We start from the raw sequence: 20,050 nt of genomic DNA, 5'->3' as shown, positions 1-20,050 counted from the left end.
TGCATTTATAAAATTATTTCAATTTTATGCAGTATATATAATATATAACATATATGCATAGATATATATCGTGGCATATATTATATATATAACCCTGTCACTTATAATCCTATATACTAGTGACATAATAAGAAGTAAAAAGCAGAAAGAATTTTAATTTTTTTTTTGCTTTTGTACCCTAAAACCCGAAGCTATTAACCCTTATAACCCGTAAACATTAAAATTAAAGGCTAAACCCTAGCTAACTCGTATTCTTCATGCAAATCCGAACGCAAAAACCAAGCATTGTAACATTCAAATCAATAAGGGTGAACCATAAACCATAAACATCAAGTCAGAAACAAGAATTTGATCATTACATCTTATAAGCCGTAAACCTCGCATTAAAACTAACATGTAAACTCAAACCCTAAACCCGATTCCTCAAGCCGTAAACCTAAACCTAAAACCCTAAATATAAAATTATAATCCTAAATTAATAAACATTATGTATCGAACCCTAAAACCCCAAACCGTATGCAACAAAACTTAAATATTAATCCCAAAACCCTAAAATACATAACTTTCATTTGCAGCGTTTTTACAAAAAACGCCGCTAATACCAATAAATAGTATAAAAACAAAGTCGTTTCGGTTACAAATCTTGTTCTATAGCGGCGTTTTCTGTATAAACGCCACTAATTTTTCAATTTATTTTATTTGTCTTTATTTATAAGTCTAATGATTTTTAGTAGATTTTTTATTTTGATAATTGTTATGACATTATTTTAAATTGATACATTAATATGAATTTATAAAATTATTTCAATTTTATGCAGTATGTATAATATATAACATATATGCATAGATATATATCGTGGCATATTATATATATATATAACCCTGTCTCTTATAATCCTATATACTAGTGACATAATAAGAAGTAAAAAGCAGAAAGAATTTTAATTTTTTTTTTGCTTTTGTACCCTAAAACCCGAAGCTATTAATCCCTATAACCCGTAAACATTAAAATTAAAGGCTAAACCCTAGCTAACTCATATTCTTCATGCAAATCCGAACACAAAAACCAAGCATTGTAACATTCAAATCAATAAGGGTAAACCATAAACCATAAACATCAAGCCGTAAAACAATAAATTTGATCATTAATATATCTTATAAGCCGTAACCCTCGCATTAAAACTAACATGTAAACTCAAACCCTAAACCCCATTCCTCAAGCCGTAAACCTAAACCCAAAACCCTAAACATAAAGTTGTAATCCTAAATTAATAAACATTATGTATTGAACCCTAAAACCCCAAATCGTATACAACAAAACTTAAATATTAATCCCAAAACCCTAAAATACATAACTTTCATTTGCTGTAAAAACGCCGCTAATACCAATAAACAGTATAAAAACGAAGTCGTTTCGGTTACACATTTTGCAGCGTTTTTGCAATAAACGCCACAAATCTTGTTCTATAGCGGCGTTTTCTGTATAAGCACCGCTAATTTTTTAATTTATTTTATTTGTCTTTATTTATAAGTTTAATGATTTTTAGTAGATTTTTTATTTTGATAATTGTTATGACATTATTTTAAATTGATACATTAATATGAATTTATAAAATTATTTCAATTTTATGCGGTATGTATAATTTAAATATAACCAACATTATAATTTATAACTTACTGAAATTATTCAAATTAATATAAAGTATAACAATTTTAATTTAGATCCCAATATATGCTCTATTTTTAAGCTAACAAACAAATGTACGTACGTAACTAACACAATATTAATATATATATATGTTTCATAATATATAACTTATAATATAATAATATAATTCAAACATTAATTGAGAATATATAAAAGAATGAAATAATATTTTAGATTTTCTAATTAGCGGCGTTTTTACACAAACGTCGCTATAGACCGAAGAATTACCGGCGCTTTTACACAAATGCCGCTATAGACCGGAACATTAGCGGCGATTCTCCATAAACGCCGCTTTAGAGCGGAGCATCAGCGGCGGTTTATAAAAAACGCCGCTATAGATCGGATTATTTGCGGCGCATAAAAAAACGCCGCTAAAGATAAGACCATTAGCGGCGCAGACACAAAAACGTGGCTAAAATACCGGTACTTTACCGACGCTTAACGCCAAACGCCGCTGAAGAACGGAGTATTAGCGGCGCTTGGGCAAAACCGTCGCTAATGTTCCCAAATATATGAAAACGGCGTCGTTCTGTGTTACTCTATTGCGGCGCTTTTTGTAAAACGCCGCTAATGCTTGGTTTTAGCGGCGTTTTTTTATGTAACGCCGCTAATGCTCGATATTTTGCGGCATTTTTCGTAAAATGCCGCTAATGCTCGATTGTTAGTGGCGTTTTTTGTCCAAACGCCGCTAAAAGCGCCGCTATATCCCTATTTTGGTGTAGTGACTCCCATATTGTAAATAGACACAAATCTTGATCTCAATGTAACTAAATCTATACTATTGGATTCGGGAAAACTCAATTATAAATAGATATCTTTCTCCTCATTTGTAATTGCTCAATTGTAAACCTTCATATTAATTGAATAAGATTGAGAGTATTTTCTCAAACACTTAGTGTGTATTATTTTATTATTTTTTTTGTAGTTTTCTTGTTCATTTTTTACTGTTTTTTTCAAGTTTATTTCCACTTAGATGTACTTAACGACAGAATGAAATTACCAACTAAACGAAAACATAAACAAAAAGAGTTGCTAAAACACATAAGCTTTAGACAACCAAGAAAGTAAACCTTTCTTACCATCTAATGCCTCAAATCCGCAATGGTGGTGGACTGGGCCTAGAACCCATGCTCATCTCGTTCACCATCAGTAGCATTGGTTCAGGAACAAAATAGAAATGTAAGGTTTGGAGAGAAAAAAGTTTTGAAAAACAATCCGTACTTGGGATTCAAAAATAAAAGGAAACAACTTTCAAAAAAATAAATAAAGGGAACAAAGATGAATGAAATTTCAACCATTTAACTTTGAAATCATATTATTAATAAAAACATATTTTGAGTTATGTAACATTTGGTGTTTGAGTTTGACTTCAAGACTTAATTTGGTACTTGAGTTTGATTTTAATGTTCAATTTAATTTCTTGCCAAACAATATAATGTGGGCCAATGAATAGTTAACATGTGTACTCTACTTAAAAAGTATAGATGCTTAATAGGAATAAAAAATTGAACATTAAAATGAGATTCAAGTACAATCAAGTATCAAATAGGAAAAATTTAGATACCAAAATAAATGTTAAAACCAAATTTTAGAAAAACTTAAATACTAAACAGAACATTAAAATCCACCTCCAATATCAAATAATATATTAACCTTTTTAAATATTTAAAAACTTGCTCAGCCCAAATCAAAAATCTAGATGACGCCGTAAAGCTCAAAAGTTAAGCCCAACATACCGATATTGAAAAAAGAAAAGGTCTTCTCTTTTGTTTGTTTAATTAAGCAGCAGAGATCGTTTGTTTCACAATCTCTGTGTCCGGAGGAAAAACAGACACCTTTTTAAATTGAAAACCCAGAAAGCTTCAACACGAGAGAATAGAAGAGGAAGAATAAGGTTTTGGGAGCTTAGGAAGAAATTTGAAAGAAATGGAGATAGAATTGGAGCCAAGGGTGAAGCCGTTGAGTTACAAAGTGAAAGCAACATCTCGAGAGTCACCCTCTCAGAAAGCCTCTCATGTGCTCGACACCGACCTCAGGACTCATTGGTCCACTGCTACCAATACTAAGGAATGGATCTTGCTTGAACTTGATGTAAGTAACTGTTTATATCTTTGTGTTTTTATGTCGAAAATACCTCTGGGTTTTTGTTTTGTTATCTATTTATGTTCACCTTTTTGGGGTTCTTTGTCCTATTTTGTTAAGGTTTTATTTTCTGGGGTTCTGTCTGTTTATTGTTTTGTTTTGGCATTTGAATGAATTTTTACAGAATTTCTCCTTCTTTTGAACATGAATACGAAGCCTGTTAGTTTAATTAACATGTTTGTTTTGAACGTTGGTCTTTCAACAAGAGCAATGATTGAAGTATCAAGCAAGAAGTTAATACCAAATCCTGACTAAATTTATGCTTTTGCTCAAATTGTGAAATTAGGGCACCGTGAATATAAATGCTTTTATTCTTCTAGGAGCTAAAAAGTGATAACGTGATAAGCCCATTTGCGTTCTGGTTTTTCTTTCTTTCCTTCTAATTGGTGTTCTGAACACCATTAACATTATACAAGTGAGATATTAAATACTACTGTGTATGAACTTGTTGCAACTAAGTTTCTTGTTTTCCCCTGGTTTATTCTAATTACGTTGCAGATGTCAAATCTCTTTACAGGACTTCTAATGAGCATATGCTGTTGGGATTTTTTAGCCTTGTCTGAAAATTTTTCTCCTTTGTTTCCTTTCTCACAGGAACCTTGCCTGTTGTCACATATACGGATTTATAACAAATCTGTGCTTGAATGGGAGATAGCTGTTGGCTTATGCTATAAGGTTCGGTCTTCAACTAATTGCCATTTAGGTTTGACTTCCTTTGGTCTAATTTGATTATATCTAAAGCATCACTTTATTTTGTTAACATAACTGTTGGCAACTTTTTTATACAGCATATCATCAAGGTTATTCTAGATGTATATAGATTTTGTCAAATGCTGTCTTTGCTTATCGCTGTGATGTTTTGGATATGCTAAGTTATAATTTCACCTAGAAAGTAAATGCTAGTAAATTTTTGCTTCTAATAGAGTCTCAGGAGTTATTTACTCTTTGACTTATAATTAATCAACGTCATTAGTTGCAAAATAATTAACATCATTTTTCACTCTTATGACTGCTTTACTTATGAGACACCGTTTTCTGCATTACTAGGAGTTCTAGCCTTAGATTTCCGGCATTAATTGACATGGCTAATGAGAAGTAAATAGTGAAGTTAGAGAGGAAAAAGGGGAAAAACATAATAAAGCATCTTGCATGGATTTTCTTATTTATGAATATGGCGAGGAAACAAATGATTGAAAGGATTCAGGCTACGTGAATTTGATCCTTGGTTGTTGAAATCTACTAAAGCATCAAAAAAGCCTTTAAAGGATCATAGAAGTATTCATCTTTTAAGACCTTGTAACAGGTGATTTGACTTGGCAAGAGCGCAAGTGAATGGAGCAAGCTTAGAGTAAATAATCCAAATCCTAGCCAAGAAGTCCTGAAAATAGCTTTACGTATAGGAGTCCATAGCTCAGAAAAAATGCTAGACTAGAATGCAGAATAGTTATTATTTGCCTATTTGTTGAATAAACTAATCCTAATTTTAAAGGTTCTTGATGCTAATCAATTAATAATCATCTTCTTTTACCCAAAATAATCTAATTATGCATATCTATTACTTGCATTCTTGCACCTTTATTTGTTACTTTTATTTCCATGTGCTACTTTTCTATGGACCAATAGCATTGCTACATGCGGGATTCCAAACTGCAATTTATTTCAAGATTTTTTATTGCGTGACTGGGTTTTCTTTACAGCCAGAGACATTTGTAAAAGTTCGACCCCGCTGTGAAGCACCTCGCCGTGATATGATGTATCCTATGAACTACACTCCATGCCGTTATGTACGAATATCTTGTTTACGAGGAAACCCAATCGCAATTTTTTTTATTCAGGTGAGAGTTATATAGTTCTTTCAATGACAGATTTGAGGGATCTTACTCTGTGGATTCATTCTGCATTACTATGTTGAACATGAATACTATCATTGTCTTTTTCTTTCAAAGAGGAAAGGCAAAATCTAGTGGTCTGGTTCCTAACTGTTACATGGTGAGCAGTGGCCTGATAAATTATTAGTTACACACCAAAAACAATTTTCCATTCTGACCTTTTTGTTGGATCCTATGAACATTAGTTGTAGAAATTGGTGTAGAAGGATTTGTTTGACTGACCTTCTCCCCCCCCCCCCCAAGTAAACATCTATGAGCGTTCTGTTTATGTTGTATGGACAATATTTATTCTTCTTCATGTTGTCAAAAGTAGTTAGATGGTTAATTAATTATTAGATAGATAATTCTCATGCTTACAATAGATCTTTTTACCCCCTTTCTGTTAGTAAGATTTGTTTTAATTACATTTTGTATTTTTCATGCTGTGAAGCATTTATGAGGGTGTATCAATACCTTTTGTCAACAAGAGGTTGTTTTTGTCCACTTCCATGAGGCACATTTGGCCTTGTGATTTCTATGTCACCTGGGAGCTTCATTTTCCCTGAAGTACTGTGTACGGCACCTGTGGTTTGGCACATGTTTAGACATAGTTAGGGGGCATGACCTTCCTATTATGAACATTAGAAAAAGTTGAGCATACCCCAGGTCATGGTAACATAGTGTTATTCTACTAACAGAACGTATCATTCTCACAAATGTATTCTATGACTTACAGAACCTGGATAAATGGGTTTAGAGGACCAAGGTTCCAGTAATAAATGCTTAAAACCTAGCTGCCTGGCATTGTAGCAAGAGAGAGATCATGAAAATGAACGTAATAACAAATTTGGCATTCTTATTTGAATCATAGGTTACAATATGACAGGCACTGCCATTTGATGGTTACAGAGATGCTAATTGCCGCTATTTTCCTTTCAGTCAAATTTACATTTTTTTAATTGATGATTTTGATAATTCTAAAAGTGCTTATTATTTTATTATTTCTTGCCTTGTAGTTGATTGGGATATCGGTGACTGGTCTTGAACCAGAGTTTCAGCCAGTTGTTAATCACCTATTGCCGTACATTATGTCAAACAAACAAGATGCTCATGATATGTATCTCCAGGTGAGCATCTTAAAAATGTTGCCTAAAACACTCCTCAGTTTGCTGCCTTGATTATCATGTTTCTTTCTTCACTGCTTCTGATGCTCATTAGTTTGTAGTTGCTTCAAGACATGACAGATCGATTACATGTGTTCCTTCCCCATCTTGAGGTACATTTTCTCCTTAAATGATCAGTATCTATCCTTTCCTTTGTTTCTTTTTGTGTTTGTTTTCTGGTATTCCTTTGCCATTGCTTTTGCATTTCTTACCAGATTTGTTGTTTTGCAGGCAGACTTTGCCAGTTTTTCTGATGGTTCTGATTCCAATTTAAGTTTTCTGGCGATGCTTGCTGGTCCATTTTATCCAATACTTAACATAGTGAATGAAAGGTAGATTTACCCTGCCTTTTTTTTTCATGGAAATTGGGAACCTCTTCATTAATTTATTTACCATGGTTTAGACTATTTGGTGATTTTTCAAGTATATGCCCCATGATGTAACTACAGAGATACTGCCAGATCTTCAGGCAATATTGCTGATTCTGAAGTTCCTAGAAATACTCAGTCATTGTCATCATTGACTGTTTCCTCTAACTTTGAGGTATCTTATTTTCTTTGTTGTAATTTCTTCTTTCTTTTCATTGCAGTGGTTGACCTTTGATTCACTAAGCATAATTATGACTGATCATGCTCTTGGTAGTTGCTTTAATTTTCATTTTTATTTATTTGATAGAATGATTTAGATATTCTTTATTCTTCTAACATAGTCTATATATTTCCTTAAGGGTTCTGGTTTCTATTTTTGTTAATGGAAAGAGTGCTTGGAGAGGACAATTCATGGGATTATATATGGCTTTGTGAAATGGAAAATAACGACTAGAAATACAAAGTTACCTGCTAATCTGAGTTTAAAATTTTCTATAGTTCTTCTTGAGTGCTGCTATATGGTCTTGACTGCTGAAATGTTAGAACTTAATATATGCTATAGGGTTTTGTGGGCAAATGGTTGAAGGTGGCATATAATCAACTACTATTTTGAGATTGTTAATTGGTGTTATATTTCATATTTGCTCATTTTAAGATTGATATTTCCCATCTCCCTAAATTAGATTTTTTGGAGATACCTGTGCATGATTCTGGTATTTCTATGTATTATTCTGAATTTACCAGCCTTACAACTTGTATATCTAGCATTATCCAATTTAAAGTTGTCTTCAGAGATACCTGTGCATGATTCTGATTTTTCTATGTATCACTGATATTTCTATGCTGATTAGTTATGAGTGATAGAAAACTAATGTCCCTTGTCCTTTGCATGGGAAGCCAAGGAGATCTCGGAACACCTCATCTTTTGTCTTATCAACTTCCAGTTCTGTTGTGTTTCGTCCAGAAGCAATTTTTTTGCTGCTGAGAAAAGCATATAAAGATTATAATCTAGGAACTGTTTGCAGAATGGTAATGCACCCATTTGCTTTCTACCTTGGTGATGAAGTTTCATCTTAAAGATGATGTGCTTACTTAAAGTTACTTATGTCTTCAGGCTTGTAGAATGCTTCAGAAGCTTATAGAACCTGTTATGACAGCAGATGAATCAAACTCTTCGACTGAGGTTACATCAGTTTTGGATGAGTCATCAAAATCGGAGTTACTTAATCCTCTTCCCATGTCTGATTACTCAAAATTATTTGGGGAAGAATTCCGGTTGATAGATGATCAGTGGGACACTAGAATTCTTAATGTCTTGGATGTGGGAGCTGTGGAAGAAGGGATTTTACATGTTCTCTATGCTTGTGCGTCACAGGTCAATTACAGTTTCAGGATATGATGTCTTTCAAGGATTATTGTACTTACTATGATGATTTTTGTCATCTTGATCTATTAATTATATTTTCACTCTATGTTTTACAGCCTCAGCTCTGCAGCAAATTAGCAGACAGCACTTCTGAACTTTGGTCTGCATTACCACTTGTACAAGCATTGCTTCCAGGTAGAGTGACTAAATCCATATCAGCTTTTAAAGAGGTCATAACTTTGGTTATATGATGAATTCTGTTGATGATCCAATATCGCATCTTCATAAAAATTGGTAATTTTTTCTGTTCACAGCAAATATGTGTCGTCAAACATTTTTAAGATTGTAATCCGCATCTTGGACTAAATTTCATGAATTTGTTATATTGAATGTATTTGATTCTTTTTTCTGTTTTGCATTGATTCTTTGTGGTGTTGCAGCACTTCGTCCTGTTGTAAGCAGCCCTTCTGATCATGTTGATGATACTTTTTCTCTGTGGAAACAGCCTTTTGTTCAACAAGCTCTCTCGCAGGTTGCCCTTGCTCTTCATTTAAATGTGTTTTCTGAAGAAAAAGAAAAATTAGCTTAATGATGCTGGTCTGATTGATTTCTATTTTCTGTGCTTTCTGGTTGCAGATTGTTGTGACAGCTTCTTCTTCATTGTACCATCCTCTTCTTCAAGCCTGTGCTGGCTACTTATCTTCATATTCACCATCTCATGTATGTAAATTTCAGTTCATTTAATTATCCCAGTAGCAGTTATTCTCCCATTTTCTTCTATAGCCTGTCATTTTTCTTTACCTTGACAGAAATATTCAAATTATCATGATCTCTCTTCCTCTGACACACAAAACCATGTACTTGCATAAGCTTGTGCAATATAGAAAATGCGCTGTATGCCCTACAAATATAGTGTAACTATGTATGTAACCATAAGAAAGAAATCCAGTTAAATTACCTTCCAACATGCCAAGTTCCATTTTTATAGTAAAGATGTAAAGCATTTGACTTGTCAACTAACTATGTACATGCTTCTGATCAAAAGATGATATATTTATTGCAGCTTGTAGGACTTATTCCCCTTTAACTTTTTTTCTCTCTGTACAAGCAAAAAGCTCCCTACGTCTCAAAGCTTAGATTTCATAAGATTTTTGTACTCAAAGAAACAAATCTGTTTGATCTCAACTTCTTCTACAGGCTAAGGCTGCATGTGTTCTGATTGATCTATGTTGTGGTGTGCTAGCCCCTTGGATAACTCAGGTCATTGCAAAGGTTGGTCTGAAGCATGTCTTCGTAGTATAATCTATGGTTGGTGATGCACCACGATTGCCATGTCAGTTTATAATTGTTCTTTTAATAAAAATTTTAATTTTCTTTGTTTTTGAAACTTAATGGCTTCAGGTTGATTTAACGGTGGAACTCATGGAGGACCTTTTGGGTATAATCCAGGTATTATTACAAAAATTTGAAAGAAAAAGTGATTAACTGAAAAATGGAATTCAAAGATAAGTAATAAGGCATGATTATTTTACTAAAGACATTTATGTAGGTGTTCGAATGAGAATAAAATTTAAGCCAAAGAGATTTATATGTATGATATTTACAGTTTACAAATGTATGGAATTGCTTGTTATGCTGTTAATTGCTGGTCTCCTTGCACTTTCCATGCCTTGGTTGAGAATTAAATAAAAAACAAATCCTTGAACTTCTGTGCTTTTTAGATTTTGAAGATATCCAATCCAGATTAGTTTTGAAACAACATTTCCAAGTAGAATGCATTTCATTCCCTTTTTTTAATGGCAAGGTTCCTGTTTCAAAATTTTTATCTCAAGTTCAGAATGCATTATAGCCCATCTGGCTTAAATGCTTAACAGTTATGGCATCATTGCAATATCAGGGATGCGATAGGGGAAGTTTTAACATATTAAGCTGTTTTAATGTGCATTTTGGTTGGGGGCATGTGATACTTGCAACTAGTTAGATTTCTAATAACTTTTTATGTTATATGGTTAAGCAGTTTACATGTCCCTTTGGCCAAACTGCAAATCCATCATACTGCAAAATAAGCAAACCTGTAGCTAAGGCATGCATCATTCCTGGTATTCCAAGAGAATCAACCCATGAATATAAGATCCCTAGAAATCTTACTAATTTGGAATGCGTGCGCATGAGAGACAGTCCTTTTATCAAATAGTGGCATGCCCATCTGTTTTGATCAATTGGTTTACAATCGATGATTAACGTAGTGTTATCTGGAATTATTTGTTATTTGCTCCTTGTTTGTTGTCCTGTTCTTGTAACTGAAGTGGTGGTTCATTAGTTTTAGTTATTACTGGTCCTATTGATAAAGGAGAGTGTTAAGTAGTTTGGAATCAGCTTTATGTTTCCTTTTCTGCATGCACTATGCAGTGAAATTTGTTGCTTGTGACATTCATTTTGTTTATTTCTCTTATGTAATGTAGTTGTATTATTTCTTTTAAAATCTTCTGCCAGGGAGCCCGCCACTCAACGGCTCATGCTCGTGCTCGTGCTCGTGCTGCACTTAAGTACATAGTGCTAGGTCTGTCTGGTCACATGGATGATATACTTGGGAAGTATAAGGTGCTAGATTATCCTTTTCTTTCTGTGTATTTGTATATGTGTTTATTTATTTGTGGAAACTGTCCAATTTCTGTGGGAAAGGAACAAACTCATCACCATTGGCATAATACCTCTTTAAGAGAAAATAATTGATTTCTTCTGGTTTACCATCTAATACAATATTCTCTTGTGGAAATGCTTGTCTTTTCAGGAAGTGAAGCACAATATATTTGATTTTATCTTTATAAATCATTTACCTGTGTTGTTATTCACCTTCCAGGAAGTGAAGCACGATATTCTCTTTCTTGTGGAAATGCTAGAGCCTTTTCTTGATCCTGCCATATATACATCAACAAGCAAAATAGCCTTTGGTGATGTATCATTTGCTTTTATGGAGAAGCAAGAGCAAGCTTGTCTGATTGCCCTCAACATCATCCATACGGCGACTCGAAAACCAGCTGTTCTTCCTTCTCTGGAATCTGAATGGAGGTCTCAATCAGTTGCCCCAAGGTATCTCTTACTTTGTCATTTTATTGGTATATAATGATTTGTTCTTGCAATATTTTGGGGGCGAAGGTTACCTGGACATTTGAACTTCTGTAATTGTTAGCATTGCATCAAGAAATAATTTGGATGATGACCTATAATATATACTAGGAGATTGATAATTTGCATCTTTTATAGTATTAGCAATTGCAAATGTGTGGAAATGTTCTGATCAGTTGCAGCATGGAAAACATAAATTTTCCTATGTTTCCTTGAAAATTAGAGAACTAGTCTTTCAACCAAGACTGCTAAATTCATGATGTATGTTACTTTGACCATTTACATAGTTATGGGTTCTTTCAACTGTCAATGCAGTGTCCTCCTCTCAATATTGGAACCTCGCATACAATTACCTCCTGAGATTGACATGTGCAAATCTTCCATTTCTAAAGATGTTGAGCATGAATCATCAAGTGTTTCTTCTGTCCACCATTCTGACTCTGATGGCAAGATAGATGTGTCTGATTCAGCCACTAAGATGGATGTTTTAGAAGATGTTAGTCTTCTTTTTGCCCCTTCAGAACTTCGGAGTATCAATCTGACTAATGTTTGCAGCAGTCCTAAAGAAAATGTCCTGGAATTCAACCAAGCAAAGTTAGAACAGAAAGACATTGAAAAAAACAATTCTACTCAATTTCAAAACAGTTTAGTTTTAGATTCTGGTTTCACTGCTGAATATTACAATTTGCAAGCAGACTATTTTCAACTTATGAACTTCCGGGACTGTGAGCTTAAGGCATCTGAATTTCAGCGGTTGGCTTCAGATTTACACTCACAGCCTGAGATTTCTATTGAAAGCCATGATGCTGCTATAGATGCTTTGCTCTTGGCTGCAGAATGCTATGTCAATCCATTCTTTGTGATATCTCTTAAAGCCAGTTCCAATATTATGAACCCGAGCCTTAGTGGGGTTAAAATTCCAAAGGTTTTTGAAATTTCAGAGCTTAGAAAGATTCCTACAAAGACTAACAGTAGTTTGCAAACAATAGCTCATCTTGAAAAGAATAGAGACAAGGTTGTCCTTAAAGTACTGCTTGAGGCTGCTGAATTAGACAGGAAATATCATCAAAAGTTTTCAGATGGAGATGATTGTCAAAGCTACTATGCAGAATCTGATGAACAAGTCATAGAGATGTCTCACTTTGATATACAGGCAGTGGATGCTGTCACCTTGGTTCGACAAAATCAAGCCTTATTGTGCAATTTCCTGATTAAGCGGTTGCAGGGAGAACAGCATTCTTTGCATGAAATTCTCATACATTGTCTTTTGTTTCTGTTGCACTCAGCCACTAAGCTATACTGCACCCCTACACATGTGATTGATGTCATATTGAAATCGGCTAGCCACCTTAATGGGATGTTAACATCTTTGTATTGTCAGTTAAAAGAAGGCAAGTGCCAATTGAATCCTGAAAAGGTACATGGAATACAACGCCGCTGGATACTGCTGCAAAGATTGGTAATCGCTTCAAGTGGTGGTGGTGTTGCATCGGATTTTGCCGTCAATATCAATAATGGCTTCCGCCATGGGAACTTGATTCCTCCTTCAGCCTGGATGCAGAAAATATCCACATTTTCTCATTCTACTTCTCCTCTTGTTCGCTTCCTTGGCTGGATGGCAGTATCTCGAAATGCAAAACAATTCATAGAGGAGCGTCTTTTCCTAACTTCAGAAATGTCGGAGCTGACATATTTACTCTCAATATTCGCAGATGAGCTTGCAGTAGTAGATAAATGTGTTTATCGTAATCATGAAGATCGAAAGGTTCAAAATTCTGGGGGTAAACAAGAATCTCCTACTTCTAATGGCATTGAGCTTGCTGATGGGCAGCATGGAGAGCAATCTTTCCGTGTAATCTACCCTGATCTCTATAAATTCTTTCCGAATATGAAAAAGCAGTTTGAAGCATTTGGGGAAATCATTGTGGAAGCTGTTGGGTTGCAGCTGAAATCGCTACCTACTGCTGTTGTGCCTGATATTTTGTGCTGGTTTTCTGATTTGTGTTCATGGCCATTTGTTCAAAAGGATCAAGCTACTTTTCAGAGTTCTAATCATTTGAAGGGCTATGTTGCAAAGAATGCCAAAGCAATAATCCTCTACATTCTAGAAGCCATTGTTGTGGAGCACATGGAAGCACTGGTGCCTGAGATACCAAGAGTGGTGCAAGTTTTGGTATCCCTTTGTAGAGCCTCCTATTGTGACGTGTCTTTTCTTGATTCTGTATTACATCTGTTAAAGCCAATTATCACTTATTCGTTGCATAAGGTGTCAGATGAGGAGCAATTATTGGTTGGCGATTCTTGTCACAATTTTGAGTCTTTATGCTTTGATGAGCTCTTCAGTAACATCAGACAAAAGAATGAGAATGAAGACAGTTCTATTGAGAAAGTATTCAGCAGAGCACTGACATTTTTCATATTGGCGTCTGTCTTTTCAGATTTATCCTTCCAACGAAGAAGAGAAATATTGCAATCATTAACATCATGGGCTGATTTTACTGCTTTTGAGCCAACTACTACTTTTCACGATTACCTCTGTGCTTTTAATGGTGTCATGGGAAGTTGCAAAGTTTTCCTACTTCAAAATTTAAGGGCCTATAATTTTATTCCTCTTCAGTTGCCTGGCTCCTCTGACTCCAGGACACTTGGTGAAAGTGGCTCCGAATCTTTCTCGTGGTTTCTTAATGATATATTGCCTTGCTCTAGTCTAAATGAAACTTCTGAGAAGGTGGAAAGTAACAACACTGATGCTGCTGTCTTGAATGAAAAAGATTACCATCTGTCTGAAGAGGAAATAAAGGAGTTCACAAAAGACTTGGAGGGTCTCATTCCTAAGCTTTATCCAACTATTGAGCAGTGTTGGTCTCTTCACCTTCAGCTTGCAAAGAAGTTGGCTATTACATTGGCACGGTGTTTTATATACTCCAGATGTTTGTCTTCAGTTGCTCCAGGAATTCATAATGCTGAAGGGGATATCAGTGAAAAATCTTTGGCTTCTACATCAATTGACCAGTTGCCAGCTCAGTGGAAAACTGGTCTCGAAGGTCTTGCTGGAATGATTTTGTTGCTCCAAGAAAACACTTGCTGGCAAGTTGCATCTGTGATGCTTGATTGCCTTCTTGGCGTGCCCCTTAGTTTTCCACTTAATGATGTTATTGATCCTATTTGTACTGCATTAAAAAACTTTTGTTGCAAGGCACCAAAAATCTCTTGGCGTTTGCAAACTGATAAATGGTTGTCAATATTATCCTTTAGAGGCTTCCAGAATCTTCATGAAAGTGAAATTGCTCCTCTAGTTAATCTGCTTGTTACAATGCTAGGTCACCCTGAACCTGAGCAGCGCTTCATAGTGCTTCAGCACTTGGGTAGATTGGTAGGACAAGATGTAGATGGTGGGAAAAGTATGCAGTCTTCAAATTTTTGCAGTAAGATAGTTTCACCAGGTTTAATTCATTCCATTCCTGAAAAGATTCTATCACTTTTGGTCTCAAGTACATGGGGTCAGGTAGCTGTTCTGGCATCATCAGATGTATCATTACCCTTGAGGGCTTGTGCAATGGCACTTCTTGTAGATTTTATTCCTTTTGTTGATAGGCCCCAGTTGCAATCCTTCCTTGCGGCAGCTGATACTCTTTTGTATGGTTTGGGCCGACTTGTTTATCCTATTTGTGAGGGACCATTACTTAAACTTTCATTAGCACTTATTATTAGTGCTTGTCTATACTCTCCGGCTGAAGATATTTCTTTGATTCCTCAAAAAGTTTGGGAAAATATTGAGACTTTAGGGTTCTCCAAAGCAGGTATGTACTTGTATAATTTTGTTTGTATAAATCTAGCCTAAATAATAAGTGAATGTTAAGTGCATTTTAATCAGATTTTCTCCCCATTGCTCCTTTAGAATACAGACTTCCAGATCTCGAAAAGAAGGCATGCCAAGTCTTGTGTAGATTGAGAAATGAAGGAGATGATGCTAAAGAGGTATGTGCTAATACAGTTGCAAAGAGATATAGGACATGATATGGTGTTTGGCTGTAAGAACGGAAAATGGTTTTTTATATGCTAATACTTGTACCAATACATCCGTGCAATTTTTTATGCAAGTAAAATAAAGTAAGGATTTCTTGATCCACACAATTTACTTGTAACCATTATCATAATAAACTGCCCTACACTATTTGTGAAGGTCCTGAAAGAAGTGCTCTCCTCAAGTTGCACAAAACAATTTGACCCTGAATTTGGGAGCACCCGAGAGTCAGTACTTCAGGTAAGAGATTATGTTTCTGGTATTTAGTTTTTGATGAAGATTTTCCTTCTATGCTGAAGCTTACCTTATAGTTTTCTCCTCTTTGGCCTCTTCAATTTTCTGTTTCCTCTGATATAAATCGATGCTGCCTCATCTGTCTTTTTGCCTCTTCATAACGTTATCCTATAATTGTTATCATTTATTTATGGCAGGTCCTTGCTAATCTAACTTCTGTTCAGTCATACTTCGATATATTTGCAAAGAAAATGGACGAAGAGGCTATGGTATGCTGGATAACCATTTTGCTGTTTCCCAGTTTCCACCATTCTCATTTCCAGATACCGTATTTGATTTTCATATGCTACAGGAACTAGAAGAGGCTGAAATGGAATTGGATCTTATACGAAAAGAACCTGCACTGCAAGAATCATTGAAAGATTCTGAAGGGCGCCAGCTTCCACATCTTGCCAGTAATCTTTCTGTTCTTATTATGGTTTTTGTCATTCCTTTTTTCCCCTTCACAAGTAAAATGATCTTAATATAACCCCCTGATGCTTTTATTTATCATGCAACTTTGTTTTTTCCCAGCTCCTGTGAGAGATGAAAACCGTCTTCAGCAGATCAAGGAGTGCATTCATTCTTTGTAAGTACAACTTCAACTTTGAAGCTCTATATTTACAAAAAAAAAAAAAAAACAACAATAAAATTTGGTAAATGTTGGCTTCATTTTCACCTACTAATCAAGATCCGGCTTGTTTAGTTTCTCGATTCTACAATTCAGATTTCATTTCACATGCACTGCTGACAGCCTCAGTGACTTTGCTTGCTTAGTGTACTAAAGATTTTGTATTTTGTGGTCATAATTTTGATCTGATTCTGTCAGAGAGAAAAACAAAATTCAAGAAGATATAGTAGCTCGCAGGCAACAGAAACTTCTTATGAGACATGCTCGTCGAAAGTACCTGGAAGAGGCAGCTTTGCGAGAATCTGAGCTTTTGCAAGAACTTGATAGGTTTTGTCTGTGTTTCTCTTTTTGCGGAGTTGAAATAATATGATTAAAGAGTTAATATGTCTACAACAGTTACTAACAGCTTTGCCATTTGTGTGCCAGGGAAAGGACAGCTGAAGCTGAAAAAGAGATTGAGAGACAGCGCTTGCTGGAACTTGAACGTGCTAAAACAAGGGAACTACGACACAATCTGGATATGGAAAAGGAGAGGCAAACACAGGCATGTCGCATTTTAGTATAATTAGACTTTAAATGAACTTTATTGAGAGTTTTTCTGTGCCTTACAACTTGTCAGTGATCCTCTGCTGAAATTCCTTTATTGTCTCTTAAGTACATCTTTCTATTTGTCAAAGAACCACTGTCACGAACCATGGATACCTTTGCATACCATGTGTTCCGACTATGTGTCCTTTCGTTCCTCGTATTCTGTTCTAATTAAGTGCTATTTGGATTATCATGAATGTTCAAGTTGTTGGCAACTTAGACTGCAAGTACAGGACAATCATTTTTGTCTTTTTTTCTTGTCAAATGAAGAGAGAACTTCAGCGAGAATTGGAGCAGGCCGAATCTGGACTAAGGTCTTCAAGGCGTGACTTCCCTTCATCTCATAGTAGGTATGGCTATATTCATCTTTTTGAAACTGACCACTAATTCTGGGTTTTCTCCCCTGTGCTTAAGTCTTCATTCATAGAGCATTACCTACTTTGTGACTGAAAGTAACATTATTCATCTATAGCAATAAGTTGCAAGGTAACCTGTTGTCCATTATTTACTTTTGAGAATACTTGCATTATTTGCTTTTTTTAAGCTACTGTTGTTTGGTTTGATGAATTTGGCTGAATTTGTCTCCGTGAACATCATAATTGTTTGCTTTGCTTATTAAAGTATGCAACCTGCTCATTTTTGTTTCCTTAAAAATATATGAGATTGCAGATGTGATATACTTTACTCGGATTCTTCATTTTTCTTGAAGTATCCATACCTAATGCATATCTGGACATGGATATTTGGATGTGGCACTTCAAAGATCCTCTGTATACATGGAGAAACTTAAAAAAATGAGCATACTTGTGTCATACATATATCCATATGCAGCACTCATACCCGAGTCTGAATAACGTAGGACAAGACACATTAAGCATTTTGATATCTGATTTCTTTTAACTAGCAGCTAATATATCTATGCTAATTTAAGAATAAGGGGTGTATGTTATATACTTTTTATGTGCCTGTTTAATTGAATATCTGTGATAAAGGGCTTTTTGGTACTTGGTTTGCTAAATCCTGTTCATTAGGATGCTTATTAAGCGAGCGCTACCTTCTATTTTCTCCTTTAACAATAATAACCTGTGCTTTTAATACAAAATTATTGACACTGCATGGAACTTGTCAACCCCTGACAATGCTAATGTCTTGTACATTATGTAACACTTTCATCTACAGTAGGCCACGGGAAAGGTACCGAGAAAGGGAAAATGGGAGATCAAGTAATGAAGGAGGCACACGAACTAGTAGCAGTTTGCAATCTGAAACTGCATCAATGGCTGCGATGCCAATGGTTCTGTCTGGATCACGGTCGTTTTCTGGGCAGCCCCCCACCATTTTACAGTCTCGTGACCGCACAGATGAATGTAGCAGCAGTTATGAAGAAAATCTCGATGGAAGCAAGGACTCTGGAGATACAGGTAGTGTTGGTGATCCAGAGTTAGTATCTTCATTCGATGGAGGGCAACCTGGTGGTTTCGGGCCATCCCAACGACACGGATCTAGAGGGAGCAAGTCTAGGCAGGTATTAGAGAGGCGAGACAGGGATGGTCGACGCGAAAGCAAGTGGGAAAGGAAACATTCTTGACCAAATTGCCTGGGAAATGGCGAGGTTTATATGAGCCAAAGTGACCATTACATGGAAGGGTTATTTGTTGTGCAATTGTAGCATCTCCCTGTAAATTTAAAAAGGAATTGCAGGAAATTTACAGGCCAGCCATCGTTGAATCCTGAGGTGATTCCGGTTCATGTTGTACTTCTGCTTCTCAGTGTTGATTATATATGAACTATTGTTGTAGCTTCTGCCTCAATGATCAAAAATAATTTGTCGACAAGGAAATGTAGTTCAACATTTAATTTCATAGATAGGGGCATATTTATATTATTGTGAAATTTATGCTACTATTGCTTATCTGAATTTTGTCGACATTTTCAATCTATCATGTTGTTTCACCGTGCTCAAACTATCCTCAGATAAATCAATTAAAGATTTTAAATTTTTTGAAGTCTTAAATCTCAATTTTGATTGAAAAATACATTGTAAGATGATCAACCTTCTATTTTTAAGGGATAAATATCACATACTTATATTAGGATGATTGGCATTATTTAGGAATATAATAAGACAATCCACTTAGTTAGGAATCCTAATAAACTAGAAAAGCAACTAATTAGGAATCAATTAATGATTGATCTCATATTTTTTATAGAGCTAAATAATAAATCCTAATTTATCATGTTACAACCTATGAGTAATTTCCTAATCCATACAAACTAATTCAACTCTATTTTACACCCCCTTCAAGTTTGGTGTATGTTATACAATCCCAGCTTGGAGTTTTCATTGAAGTTGATTCTTGGAAGAACTTTGGTGAGAATGTTAGCAAGTTGCAGTTGAGTAAGAATGTAGCTCAGTTGGACTATTCTATTGTTGATTTTCTTTGAAATGAAATGCTTGTTAATTTCCACATGCTTGGTCTTGTCAAGGTGTACTGAATTTTTAGCAATGCTTATGGCAGATTGATTGTCACTGTTTTTTTATCTGGTCTTTAAATCAACTTTCAATTTCCTTAATAATCTTTGAATCCACATTCCTTCACAAATGCCCAAAGCAAGAGCATGATATTCTAACTTTACACTACTACTTGACCTCACTGGCTGCTTTTTGCTTCTCCATGTAACAAGATTGCCCCAAACAAAGGAGTATTAACCACTAGTGGATCTTCTTTCAATCAATTCTCCAGCCCAACTTGCGTTGATGTAAACCTCTATCTCACGAATTTCACTCCTTTT

At 35.2% G+C, this 20,050-nt stretch overlaps 1 protein-coding gene across 2 annotated transcripts; it reads left to right on the top strand.

The window, feature by feature from the left end:
- The first annotated feature begins 3,460 nt into the window (after positions 1-3,460).
- LOC105804353 (uncharacterized) lies at positions 3,461-19,221 on the top strand. 2 transcript variants are annotated; one of them, XM_012636931.2, is made up of 26 exons: positions 3,461-3,799; positions 4,445-4,525; positions 5,548-5,685; positions 6,735-6,845; positions 6,944-6,994; positions 7,113-7,213; positions 7,331-7,424; positions 8,147-8,278; positions 8,364-8,624; positions 8,732-8,810; positions 9,056-9,147; positions 9,252-9,335; positions 9,813-9,887; positions 10,017-10,064; positions 11,109-11,216; positions 11,476-11,705; positions 12,057-15,541; positions 15,640-15,719; positions 15,925-16,005; positions 16,197-16,268; positions 16,352-16,454; positions 16,573-16,627; positions 16,868-16,996; positions 17,096-17,213; positions 17,528-17,607; positions 18,437-19,221. In XM_012636931.2, the coding sequence occupies exons 1-26, from the start codon at positions 3,635-3,637 to the stop codon at positions 18,843-18,845; spliced, it is 6,462 nt and encodes a 2,153-aa protein (XP_012492385.1). In that variant the 5' UTR covers positions 3,461-3,634; the 3' UTR covers positions 18,846-19,221. The 2 variants fall into 2 exon arrangements, with proteins under 2 accessions (XP_012492385.1, XP_012492387.1); XM_012636933.2 differs by lacking the exons at positions 3,461-3,799; positions 4,445-4,525; positions 5,548-5,685 and having other exon boundaries at positions 6,741-6,845; positions 6,937-6,994.
- Positions 19,222-20,050: the final 829 nt, after the last annotated feature.

Source organism: Gossypium raimondii, chromosome 11 (assembly GCF_025698545.1).
Source record: "Gossypium raimondii isolate GPD5lz chromosome 11, ASM2569854v1, whole genome shotgun sequence".
Taxonomy (NCBI): Eukaryota; Viridiplantae; Streptophyta; class Magnoliopsida; order Malvales; family Malvaceae; genus Gossypium; species Gossypium raimondii.
The sequence above is the reverse complement of the archived record's forward strand: the minus strand, read 5'-3'. Positions and strand labels throughout refer to the sequence as shown.